The sequence below is a fragment of the Xenopus tropicalis genome, chromosome 8 (assembly GCF_000004195.4).
Source record: "Xenopus tropicalis strain Nigerian chromosome 8, UCB_Xtro_10.0, whole genome shotgun sequence".
In the NCBI taxonomy this organism is placed as follows: Eukaryota; Metazoa; Chordata; class Amphibia; order Anura; family Pipidae; genus Xenopus; species Xenopus tropicalis.
The window spans coordinates 89120875-89134191 of record NC_030684.2 but is presented as its reverse complement, the minus strand read 5'-3'; the positions used below and the strand labels follow the sequence as shown (position 1 = coordinate 89134191).

The 13317-nt window shown below is 42.0% G+C and overlaps 1 protein-coding gene across 2 annotated transcripts in view; it reads left to right on the top strand.

The window, feature by feature from the left end:
• Positions 1-13317, top strand: part of atg2b (autophagy related 2B) — a 49292-nt gene that overhangs the window by 15878 nt on the left and 20097 nt on the right. For both annotated transcript variants that reach the window (XM_012968637.3, NM_001079158.1), the window contains exons 18-21: positions 1313-1455; positions 1885-2039; positions 10542-10714; positions 11666-11816. In XM_012968637.3, the coding sequence (XP_012824091.2) occupies positions 1313-1455; positions 1885-2039; positions 10542-10714; positions 11666-11816 (622 nt within the window). The remainder of the gene's footprint in view (positions 1-1312; positions 1456-1884; positions 2040-10541; positions 10715-11665; positions 11817-13317) is intronic.

The following is a 13317-nucleotide window of genomic DNA, read 5'->3' as shown; positions in this document are numbered from 1 at the left end:
CAGCATGAAACAGTGCATAGGTTGCTATTCTGAAAATTGATTTTTACGTTGAATGCATTTGTAAAATAGCTTACAGTTTTGTTTTTGAATGACTTTTACTTGGCCAGACAAGTTCTTTTTGTTCTCATTGCACATCCATAGTAAAATCACATCAGTGAGATTATTTGATCAATAAGTGTGGTCAGTTTTAGGCACTGGGATAAACAAAATATAATGCATCTACACTTTTACAGTGACATACAACAAAAATCAGCTGGGCTACTGTCCAGTTGATTTTTAATTCCTTGCATATGGTTCTTGAAACAGACCAAATAAAATATAATCAAAGTGAGTTGTGAAACAAAGGAAAGCCAGATCAGAGTGATACTCTGCTTTCCTCTTTCATAAACCAGCGTACAGTATCCATTTATGCCTCAGTAAGAATACGGCAGCAAATTAAAGGCATTTTGTTGAGAAAACATGAAATCTAATCATTATTATACAACATGGCTTTATATATGTCTTTATGCGTTAAGTAGCTTACAAGTAGCGATGAGCGAATCTGTTCTGTTTGGCTTCGCTGAAAAATTTGCGAATCTTTCAAAAGATCTGCGAAACGGCGAAAATATTGTGTGGCAAAAAAAATTGTCCCCCGTGGCTATTATTTCGTTGCGCGGCTATTCTTTTAACGCCCGCGACTATTCTTTTTTGACGCCGGCGACAATTTTTGGACGTGTGGCAAATTTTTCTGCAGCAAATTTTTTAATCCGTTTCGCGAAACAATCCGCCAATGGCGAAACGCGTAAATTCGCCGCAAATCCATGCCTGGCGAAACATTTCACCCATCACTAATTACAAGACATTTGCATTGGAGAGCCTGCCGGTGCAAGATGCAGCATTTTTTCTGTATTATAATATATTTTATTCTGGCCTGTAGAAAAAAGATGCAGTTTAGAATACTGGCTGGATTTTTGTCATGGAGGCCCTCTGCTAGAAATGCATAATCCCCCAAAACTTGAGATTTTTGCTTACATCTTTGCATCCAAAAGTGGCTGCTGCAAACTTTGTTGACAGACACAGCAAGCAAAGTGGGAATTTTGTGGACCTCATAGTGTTACCCAGGTCATTCTTATTCCAGACAAATAAGCAGCCATATACTACTTACTCTGCTATCAATGATAGCAACATAGATTTATGTTACATCTTATCAGAGTTTGCATATATTTAGGAGGAATAAGGATACATCTTAGCTAGGCTTAACATCCTGTCCACAGTAAATGATTTATATCTTGACTTATAATGAATTTACAAATGTATTTGTGCCATTTTCTAGATGGTGATGCCTGGAGATGCTATTGAAATGACAGAATTTCAAGAAAAGGCCATCAGTAATTCACACTATATTCTAGAACTGACACTGCCTAGTGTGTACATGACTCTACCAAACAAAGCATTCTATGAAAAACTTTATAACAGGTTGGTGAAGTTCCGGTTATTGCAGATGTGCAGTGGCTTGAAAATACCCTGCCATAGACAGTTTTGAGAATTGCCTCTGCTAGAACACATGTAGAGACAATTATCAGTAAATGATCAGCATTGTCTATTTTTGTAGCCATGACAAGTAGCTGCTACTAGTAGCTCTTGGTGTCTTCACCCTAACAAATCGGGGAGCTGGGATCGCAGGTAATTGGGGCCATTTTCTATTGTGGCCTCATCTTTGAAGCTGTGATAGACTGTATCTGGGACCAGAGGCCCAGAGCCCAAGGCCCTGCACTGGTCTGCATCCCTCTTTTTTTTGCATTAATATTGTGGACATCTGTTAAATGTTTCTTGCTACCATTATATTTACAATGCAATGCATTTTTCTAAACGATGTCAAATACTTGTTTGGTTATTTTATTTCAGGGTTAGCAATGATTTGCTCCTTTGGGAACCTACTGCTCCTTCACCTGTAGAAACCTTTGAAAACTTATCTTATGGGATTGGACTTTCAGTCGCCAGTCAGCTGATTACCAACTTCAGTAAAGATGGCTGCAATCAGTATAAATCAGGCCTTTATGGTATGACATTATTGCATTTACCATTGAAACTCTGCATGACAAAAGGGAATCTTACCATCAGGAGAAAGTATGTTATTCTCCTTCAGGATCATCATGTATAGTCACCTTCAGGTTGTTTTTCCTGGCCCACAGCAAATAAGGGAACTATATCAGAGATTCATCAGAGATTCAAACAGCTCCAAAATGTAAGGGGATAAAAATGTATATTGTTTAAATTTTATAGCAAAGGATGTTAAGGAGGGATTGGAAAAAGAAAGACACAAGAATGAAAAATTAGAAAAAAGATAAGGAATAGCAGAAAGAGAAGAGTAGAAGAAGTGAGAAAAGTAGGTTTGGAGATCCAAATGCTTAAATGTGGGGAGATAGCATTTTCTATTTATCTATTCCCCTATACAATAACTCTTTTTGTTGGCCCTCCAACAACTAATAACATTAAAACTTAAACCAAGGAAATCCATTTTCAGCTGCTCTACAAACCTCAGATTAATAGTTTTTAAATTTCCCTGTTAGCCAACAGCGGAAGGATTTCTGATTAAAGTACTTGTCTGGAAAGCTGTTCAATTAGTCATGATTACTTATATTTATAAGCACTAACATACAGTATTAGGTTATCTGATATTCCAATTGAGTGGGAACTAGAATGAGACTGAACTGTTTATTGTAATAAAATGAATGGAGAAATGCGACTTTACTCAAAACCCAATATGGCTATTTTAATACTGCCTCTGTCTCTAGTGCTGGAGCACTAAAGGGTGCAAAAAGCACAGCCCTTAGTGCTCTTTTAGGGCAAAAGGTAAGTACAGGGCCTAATGTGGCCTGCTCCCATTGACACTCTTAAAATTAAATATCTAAATGTTGTGCAAGGTGTAAGGGGGGCGCCTGTATGCCTATCCCTGCCCACCATGATAAATATAGTGCTGCCTGTGTTTGTGGGGGAAACATGGGTCCTTGTACTACATTTTAGCATTTTTGCTACCTGAAAGGTAGGGTGCAAAATGCATATTTCTCTTACATTCGTCTGTGGGACACAGGGACTTTGGGGTATAGTATCCACCAGCAGGAGCAGGACACTAAAAAGAGGAAGAAGAGAAAGCCAACCCCTCCTCCCTGCTGCTATACCCCCCATCACTTCATGCCAACCTCCGTTTTTTCTAGTGTCCCTAAAGAGAAAGGACCTGTTTTCTATCATGTCTGAATTTTCTGTCGAATAGCGGCCAGGCTAAGTCTAGCACCAGGGGCTGACCTTAGGACCTCCACCAGGAGGGTTCCTAGCCAGGCTCCCCACTACGTGAGACATAAGGCACTAAGGCTATTAAGTCTCTACGAAGCGAGCCACAACAGAATACCCTGCTCCCTCTCCCCGGGAGCAGAAGCTGTCCAGAGCCTTACCCAGGGATCCGTCCAGGTGCAGTATATTACTTGCCTGCCTGCCCTCCCCACCTTCCGCTTCTCCACCTTCTTCAAATAGCGCGCCTTTTTTCCTTGCACCCCCTGCGTTCCACCATGTGTTCCACACCATTTTTCTTGAGAGAGCGGGCTTCCTGCAGATTGCGCGATACTTCGACTTCTTCCTTGGCGCGTCTTTTTCTAGTTCACGCCTCTCGCTTCACAGGAACTTGCCTGAGGCACAAGCTGCTCCGCTCTCCATCCTGAACGCAGGGACGCAATACCTGCTCTCCATCCTGAAAGGGGGACCTTGCACCTAACTCATTCTTCCTGGTACCCCAACAGAGCGGTCGCTAGTAGGTGGGGGAAGGTGGACGCGGGGGAGGGGTTGCCTTAGGGTGTCCCAGAGGGCTAAGTAGGTTTCACCCCAACAGGCAAAGGCATAACTCTGCGCTTTATTTCCACTATATAATCGGTGGGCATTACCTAGAGTAAATAAATAAATAAGAAAAAAAAAAGTAAAATAATTTATTTTCCCTGATTGCTGTTTTGGGCCCAACCACCCAGACTGCCTTAAGGGCAGCGCTACTGCCACTAGTCAGGGCTGTGGAGTTGGTAGATAAATTCTCCGACTCCTCAGTTTCTGATACTTCCGACTCCAACTCCTCTGTTTTTAATATGCTAATGTATTTTATACATTCATACAGTCAATGAAAAGCATGCTTCTTGGTCACTCAACATGTTCGTTTATGCACTGCGTGCATTGAGCTTTATTCTTATAGCAGAGAAGTAATTAATTATGACTGTTTGTGAATTGGGACATTTAAACTTGCTTTATTTTTTTTTTTTATTCCCATTTAAATTTAGTAGGAGTCGGTTCATTTTTTGCCGACTCCGACTACAGGTACGCAAAATTGCCTCCGACTCCTCGACTCCGACTCCACAGCCCTGCCACTAGCGCAGTCCCTTACTATCAATTCTCTGTCAGGCTCTGTGCCTATTGCCTTATCAGATTGGTTTGTGTTCTCCACAATTGCACAAACACCTCACTATCTGTCTGTACAACTTCCTTAGCATGGCAGAGGGTAATCCAGGTGCCCTTTTTTCCAGGGGGGCACCTACCACTGCCAAGGTTTAATATCTGGCATACGCAAAATGCTGCAAGCGCCTCCCTTCTGGTAGGAAGGAGCCTCTTTGCTCCTCTTGTTCCAAACCTTCCCTAGAGGCTGCTCCTCAAGCTCAGGAGCTGCCAGCCTCAGCCTCAACTGAGGCTCCAGGCCTTACAACCAATACTTCTCTGGCAGTGTAGCCCCCTGCTGTTCCTTCCACATCCAATGTTAAGGCAAACTACTAGATAAATTAGACCAGGACGGCACCAACGTGCACCTAAAACGCCAGAATCCTTATACTACTGATGACTACAAATGAGGCTGGTGATGCAGAAGAAACTTCTCTAGCTTCCTCGGAAGCCATGGAATCCCTTATTTCAGCAGTCATGTCATGTTTGGACCTTTAAGGCTCCAGATCCCAACCAGGAATCTTCTCAGTCGTTATTCAAGCGACAAAGGAAGTCCTCGACCATGTTTCCTTCCCACCAACAGCTGGACAACATCATCCAGTCAGAGTGGGACCACCCTGAAAAGCGCTTCCAAGCCAACCACCGCTTCCAGCACACTTATCCTTTTCCTCAGGAATTATAGGACAAGCTGTCCACCCCTCCTTCCGTGGACGCCCCGGTATCCAGACTCTCTAAGAACACAGCGCTCCCTGTCCCTGATGCCTCGTCCTTTAAGGATCCTATGGAAAAGAAGCTGGAAGGAGAGCTTGAGACCAGTATTAGCCTCAGCCTGGGTCTCTCGGGCCACCCAGTCTTGGACAGATTCGCTCATCGAGGCCATCAATTCGGGGACTCCTCGACACACGTTGGCGGCCTTGGCTACCCAGATCAAGAGTGCAAGTGACTACCTATGCGAAGCCTCCCTCGACACGGTTCAAGCAATCAGTTCACCTCGGCACTCTCAGTGGCAGCCCGTCGATCTTTATGGCTGAAGATGTGGTCGGCTGATCTTTCATCCAAAAAGTCTCTTACCATTCTACCATTCAAGGGGAAACTTCTCTTTGGCCCAGAGCCCACAACCCAGAAGTCGTACCACCTTTCGCCGGGGACGCTCCTTTCGCCCCAAGTCCTCCAAGACTTCCGCCTCCAGAGACTTTTCTACTCAGAGCTCCTACAACAGACCCCGGTTCCAGAACCGGCCCAAGTTCTCCTGGCAGAACAAGCACTCCCAGCCCAAGCCAGCAGATAAGTCCTCTTCGCAATGACTATCCACTGACAAAAGGGGACCCGATAGGGGCCATCTGCAACGCTTCCTGGGAGAATGGCTATGCCTCACCACAGATCCTTGGGTTTACAAGCTCATCGCTTCGGGCTATCATCTGGAATTTGCTTCAAAACCACCAGCACGATTCTTCATGTCCCGACTGCCGGCGGACTCCATCAAACAGACAGCCCTCGGGGCTCGGCTCCTCGAGGACAAGGTGATTGTCCCAGTACCATCAAGCGACAGATTTCGAGGCTTCTATTCCAACCTTTTCATCGTCCCAAAGAAGGACAGATCCTTCAGACCTGTCCTAGACCTGAAGCACCTCAACACTTACCTTCGCTTCTCACGATTCAAGATGGAGTCTCTCAGGTCGGTCATAGCCGGCATGGCCCCAAAAATGAGTTTCTGGTGACCCTGGACATAAAGGACACCTACCTACATGTCCCCATTTTCCTTCCCCACTGGAAGTTCTTAAGATTTGCCATCCCTTCCTTTTGGACTGACATCAGCATTAAGGTCTCAAGGGGTATCCATCACACCCTATCTCGACGACATTCTCCTCAAGGCGCCTACGCTCGTATGGCAAAGTCCCAGTTATCCCGGATCCTAGACATCCTGACCTTTCTGGGCTGGAAGCTCAACACCACCAAGTCATGTCTAATCCCCGCCAAGCGCATGTCCTTTTTGGGCATGATCTTCGACACATCGCTACAGAGGGTTTTTCTTCCACTGGAGAAGATCTCAAGAATTCAGAAAATGGTTCGGCTTCTCCTTCGAACGCCATCACCTTCCATCCGCTTCGCCATGTAAGTCCTGGGCTCAATGGTCTCAACCATAGAGGCTGTTCCTTTCGCACAGTTCCATCTGCGTGCACTCCAATGGAACATTCCGGACAAGTGGAATCGCACAGACCTATCCCAGCGAATCCACCTCCTTCCCAGAACCAGAACTGCCCTGGCATGGTGGCTCGACCCTGCTCACCTATCCAAGGGGTGCACCCTTCTGGAACCGAACTGGCTCCTGCTTACCACAGATGCCAGCCTAAAGGGTTGGGGAGCAGTCCTCCACCAACACACGGCACAGGGAACCTGGTCCCAGTCAGAAGCTCACCTTCCCATCAATTTTCTGGAGATCAGAGCAGTTCGGCTAACCTTGGTACACTGGCAGACCCAGCTCAGGGGACAAGCCATCAAGATTCAATCGGACAACACCACCACCGTGGCTTATCTCAATCATCAGGGGGGCACGAGGAGTTGCCAAGCCCTGAAGTTGTCAGTCTTATCCTATCATGGGCGGAATCAAGAGAAGTACAACTCTCAACAATTTATATCCCCGGCCTCGACAATTGGCAAGCCGATTATCTGAGCCGACAACAGCTCGACCCAGGAGAATGGGCCTTAGACCCCAAGGTGTTCCAGGACATCGCAAACAGATGGGGAACCCCAGAAGTGGATCTCATGGCCTCACGAACAAACCGCCAAGTGCCTTAGTTCCCCCTCCTATTTCCCTCATCCCAAGGGTCCTCAGGAAGATCAGGAGGAAGAATAGTCTACTAATCCTCATAGCCCCTCACTGGCCCAAGAGGGCCTGGTTCACCGACCTAATGTCCCTCAGCAGGGACAACCCATGTTGGCTTCCTCTACACCCCGACCTCCTGACACAAGGTCTGATTCAACATCCGAACCCAGCATTTCTAAATTTAACGGCCTGGCTATTGAGTCACTAGTCCTCAGCCGCAACGGTTTCTCTAAGGACGTAATTCGGACCATGATGGCGGCCGGAAAGCCGATATCCGCCAGGACATACCACCGAGTCTGGAAGACCTATCAGGACTGCTGCCTAAGCTATGGGCAGCCCTTCCAGGAACTCTCTGTTCCCCGGCTACTATCCTTCCTGCAGTCAGGCCTTCAAAGGGTCTCTCTCTGAAATCCCAAATCTCCGCTCTTTCTGTGCTTTTCCAAGAACGCCTTGCTGTAATTCCAGATGTTGTCACTTTCCTACAAGGGGTATCGTGCCTGCATCCTCCATTTCTTGACCCCATTCCCCCATAGGACATCAACCTAGTGCTGACCGCCCTACAATCAGCACCGTTCGAGCCTATGGCTACCATCCCTATAGCCTGGTTAACACGGAAGACTGTTTTCCTCCTGGCCATTGCCTCGGCGTGCAGGGTTTCAGAACTCGGTTCACTCTCCTGCCAGCATCCATACCTGATCTTCCACGAAGACCACGCAGTCATGAGAACGAGTCCATCATTCACCCCCAAGGTGGTTTCCTCCTTCCATATCAACCAGGACATCACCATTCCTTCGTTCTGCCCTCATCCCACGTCTTCAAAGGAAGTGGCTTTACATGCCCTCGACCCAGTCCTTGTTCCTTGTTATCTTGTTGACTAAACTGAGGTTGGCAGGAAGTGATGGGGGGTATAGCAGCAGGGAGGAGGGGCTGGCTTCCTCTTCTTCCTCTTTCTAGTGTCCTGCTCCTGCTGGTGGATACTATACCCCAAGGTCCCTGTGTCCCACAGACTTCCTAAGAGAAAAGGATTTAATGGTGAGTGTCACAAAATCTCCTTTTTCACCCTGTCCATAGTGTGTTTTAGTTGTCTGTTAAAATAGTGGCCGTCCAGCAGATGTAGTAATGTTTTTTCATTCTGTATCTCTCTTCTAAAATTTATGGACTGATCTACTATGCCTACACAGCTTTTGTAACATTACCTGCAGCTGCCAGTCAGTTAGTAAGGCCCTTGATTCTGAACTGTGGATGCCCAAATATACATGGATAGTTACAGCTTTTAAAGAAACTCTCAATTTAGCATTGGAGACTTAGGCTTTAACTGAAGGTACAAATAGGCCAGATCACTGTTTTCTCATATTTCTCTAAATATCAAACTTTTTGGTGTAGAAGCCTAAAACAGACTGACCACTTTAAATAACAAAAATACATTTTGATACTGGGTACTGGTCATGAGGGTCTCTCATGGGTTTTGTTGATGTTATATCTGCCCTTAACACAGGCTTTAATAAAAAAAAATTGTATCTTATCTTCAGATGGTCAAAAGGGCCTGTAGTACTAAAAAACATACCTAAATGAAACCAGAAACTTTTAAAGTCATGTTTATTCTTTTCATGTAGCTCAAGAATCTGACTAAATAGGCATTTTGTGCTACCATTAATTTAGAATGATGAAACAGTGTTGTACAGGCATAGGAACCATTATCCATAATGCTCGGGACCAAGGGTATTCTGGATAAGAAGTCTTTCAATAATTTGGATCTCCGTACCTTAAGTCTACTAAAAAAATCAATAAACCATTAATCAAACCCAATAGGAATGTTCTGCCCCCAATAAGGATTAATTATATCTTAGTTGGGATCAAGTACAAGGTACTGTTTTATTACAGAGAAAAAAGGAATCAATTTTAAAAATCTGAATTATTTGATTAAAATTGAGTCTATGGGAGACAGGTTTTCTGTAATTCAGAGGTTTCTGGATAAGGGATCCCATACTATATTACTAGCTGGTCTCCCAGAATCTCAGCTCCACCTACAACAATCCATCCTTGCCCCTTCCCACATTATCTCACCTTCATCTAAGTCTCTCTTCTTCCCTTCACTACCAAAGTCTCCCTCTCTTGTTTCCTGGTCAACTGACACATTAAGGGGCATATTTATTATGGTGTGTAAGCCAATATCACTGGTGGTGATGTCCATAGCAACCAACAAGCAATTGGATTTGAATGGTCACCTACAAGTTAGAAAACAAAAGCAGAGATCTGATATGTTGCCATGGGCAACATCAACGGTGATGTTGGCTTACACGCTATAATAAATATGCCCCTAAGCTTTATTGAAAGTTCTTATACTGTTCTTAACCTAGCTTTCTATTGCAACTCTCTATATATCTCCCCCACACATGCCCCCCCAGTCCCTATGTCTCTGTAAAGTTCAATACAAAACCTTAGTTTTGCATATAACCATTGTTTCTGGTTGCTCTACGCCTCTGGAATGCTCTATTACTTTATAACAGTTAAGCTCCCAGTCAAACTTTAATCTCAAAGCTCCTTATAATCACTTTTAAGCAACCATTGACTCTTCAGTAAAACACCCTTGACTTAAAAACTTGTTCTCCTCCCTATTTTATGTTTGTGTCTGTCTTTTCTGCCTAATAGATTGTAGGCTTTTCAGGGCAGCCACTTCAGTCCAACTGTGTATTGAAACTCCTAGCACTTAAAGGAATACTGTCATGGGAAGCATGTTTTTTTTTCAAAATCCATCAGTTAATAGAGCTTCTCCAGCAGAACCCTGCATTAAAATCCATTTTTCAAAAAAACAAACAGATTTTTGAAAATTTTGAAATTTCATGTGGGGCTAGCCATATTCTTCATTTCCCAGAAGATATCAGAACAGCACTCAGTAGTAAGAAATCCAGAGTTCATGGTAGAGTGAATTATTTTCTCTGTAAACAGTGTAATTTAGAAATAAAAAGTACATATTAAAAATCATGACAGTATCCCTTTAAGTATTTTTTTTTTTTAATTTATAACTATACCTCTATTTGTGTTTATGCCTTGTAAAGCATACATCTGTGGTGCTATATAAATAAATAAGTACATGTGCCCATGTTTAACCCCTTATATGTGATTTTCTTGTGAAAAGAATGTACTTTAAGTATAATTCCTTTCACAAGAAAATCACATATTATTTCAGTGGGCATGACACATCTTTTGCTAAAATAATTCTGTAACCTATTTTTCTGAAAAGCAAATTGGAATAAAGCACTGTGTTTTTTTTCAGAGGATGACAGTGGTTCAGAAGAGGAGACCATGCAGCATGATTATATCATGGATTCAAATTATCACTGCCGTCGGAAAAAAAAATCAGAATCTCTTAACAAGCAGAGTCAAAGTTTTCTGTCTGTACTTGTGAATATTAACCATGGATTGGTCTCTTTATTTTCTGATGTTAAGGTACAGATTGCTGTTATTTTCTTTTTAACTCGCCATTCTTAGCATAACTCAAGCTTGGTATGCCTAAAATATTTGCATGCTGGTGGCTTTAGGAATAGACTTTTTTTGCATAGAATAGCAGTGCACCAAATCTTACTCTTGTATGGTTGATGGTAACCTGGTTGTCTAAAATTCCTAGTCTCTGCTGAAAAAAAGCTAAATGAATGAAAAACCACAAAAAAAAAATGAAGACCAATTGTAAATTGTCTTAGAATATCACTGTCTAGAGTGATACAATGTTTAAAGTTGTTTAAACACAACTAGGGTATATTATTTTAGCATCCCATTTGCAGACTAGTGAAATTCAGAATCTACAAATAAAGTGAATCTATATATGGGGCTTATTAATTGTTAATTTATCTTTAAAACCACAGAAAAAATATGCATTTTTTAATGTACCTAATCATTAAACTTCAAACTGCAAGCTTTCAAAAATAGCAAAACTGCATTATGTATAGTAATATCTCCTTCCCCAGGCTGATACTGTTACAAAACCACCACAGTTAATCTATTTCAGCAAAAAAAGTCAAGGTTGTTCTCTACGTGTAAAATGTATGTGCACTGTTCTCTTAAATGAGATGATAAAGTGCTTTGAGTAATTGTGGGTAATAACAAAAGAGCACCTGCTATAAGTCTAATAAACATTTTAGCTTACCAAGTCAGAAGAATTTGTAGCGCTCCATCTAGTTACTGGTGCAGCTTTAACTGGTTCATTTAAAGTAGCAGTGAAAATAGGAGACTCAGAAGAATCTAGAGAATAGAGAACAGAACTAATATGTTCAGCAGCTATATTTCAGTTGTATAAAAGAATGTAAGCATTTTGGACATTTTAACATTTATTTTATTTTAACTTTAACTGGCTTTTTTGGAAATTTGTTTCTTCATGAAAAATTTTTCATTTTTGTAATACAGCAACCTGATGGTGTGGTAAAAGAAAACCAACATGGTGAATTTTGGCTGGAGTTTCATAGCGGCTCTTTGTTTAGTGTGGCAAAATATGAAGGCTTTGAAGACAAACATTATGTCTGTCTTCATTCAAGCAGTTTGAGTCTCTACCATCAAGGTATGATAAAAAACACTTTTCTACCTGTTCCATATTGTGTGTTGCCAACACACATGCTCTTGACTTTTGCACTGAAAATGCTTTTTTTTCCCTTTTCTATATGTCTGGCATCCCCCAAAGATTACAGTCACTTAACTGATACCCTGGGCCAGTGCTTCTGTTAGCAGGAAAATGTACCAGGGTATCTTTGTAGAAGCTCATTCTCTGCAGTCTTCTTCCACTTCTATCTTCTTTTCTCTGGGCCTGGGCAAGAGTATGCACAGTAGAAATGAAAACGTTTTTTTGTTTGTTTAACTCTTAAGGGGCCATTTACTAACGATTGTGTTTTTTTTTCTTCTTTAAAAATACATTTTTTGTTGTGGAAATAACCGCCATTTGCCATTTTTTAAGTGTCAAACTACATTTAATCTGAAGTAAAAATATGCCAAATATTAAGGACATATAGAAGCCAATGGCAGCTGTCCTTTTTCAATTGGCCAATCTTTCTTTGCTTAGTGGTTTTAAAAGTTTTCAGATTTTTGGATTTTATGGATAGTTATCCATATGGGGTTATTATAGTTTTTATTTGTAAAGGCTATCTATTTTTCATTTTGAGTAGTGCAAGAGTTTATTTGGCATGCACATTACCTTATTTGGTCACTAGAGGGCCTCTGGACACTCACTCTATATAAACTATATAAAATTGGAATTTCTTGTACCTAGACTCTTTGGGGTTGATTCACTAAAGGTCGATAATGCTTATCGTGTGCTTTTTTGCGTTAAAAAGCATGCGATAATTAAGTCCGATTCATCAAAGTCATTTCGCATGCGTTAAGACACATATCGCATTGCGTTAATTATCGCATAGAAATAATACTAACACATGATTCACAAACACCTATAAAGCGTTAAACTCGCTAAATATCGCATTAGTCTGTGTGAATATTAACATCTACTTGGGGCAGGCGGTACTTAAAGAAAATTGTGGTTTGTGAGCTTTTGACAACACAACATGGATTTGCAGTGGGATTTTTTCAAGTATGCGTTGGCCCTAGCGTGATGGCCTCCAGTTTTCAGGGAAATGGTAATTTTCAGAAAAGTAGTTTTCCGAAAGTAATGGTTACGTGCGTAAAATCGTGCGCTAATATAGCAAGCGGCGAAATATATTGTGCGGAGCTGGAAATAACGCACGCAACGGGATTTAACACAAGAAAAATGCTCATCGGGAAGAAACATCGTATCTTCATTATGACGCCTGTCGTTTTAGCGAATTGAGTGTAAAGTCGCAAAAAATAAGAAGCAATAAAATTTTTAACACATGCTATAAATGGCGCTCGTTTTATCGCCCTTTAGTGAATCAACCCCTTTGTTTCTTTCATGTGTGTGACAAAACAAATTCACATTTTCTGTTTTTTTCGTTCATGCTTTTTCTAAAAGGTTGTTCTAAAAATAATTATTTTGTCATAAGTATAAAAAAATGTTATCTGTCAATAAGATGTTTGTGAATTCAAATGATTTTCTG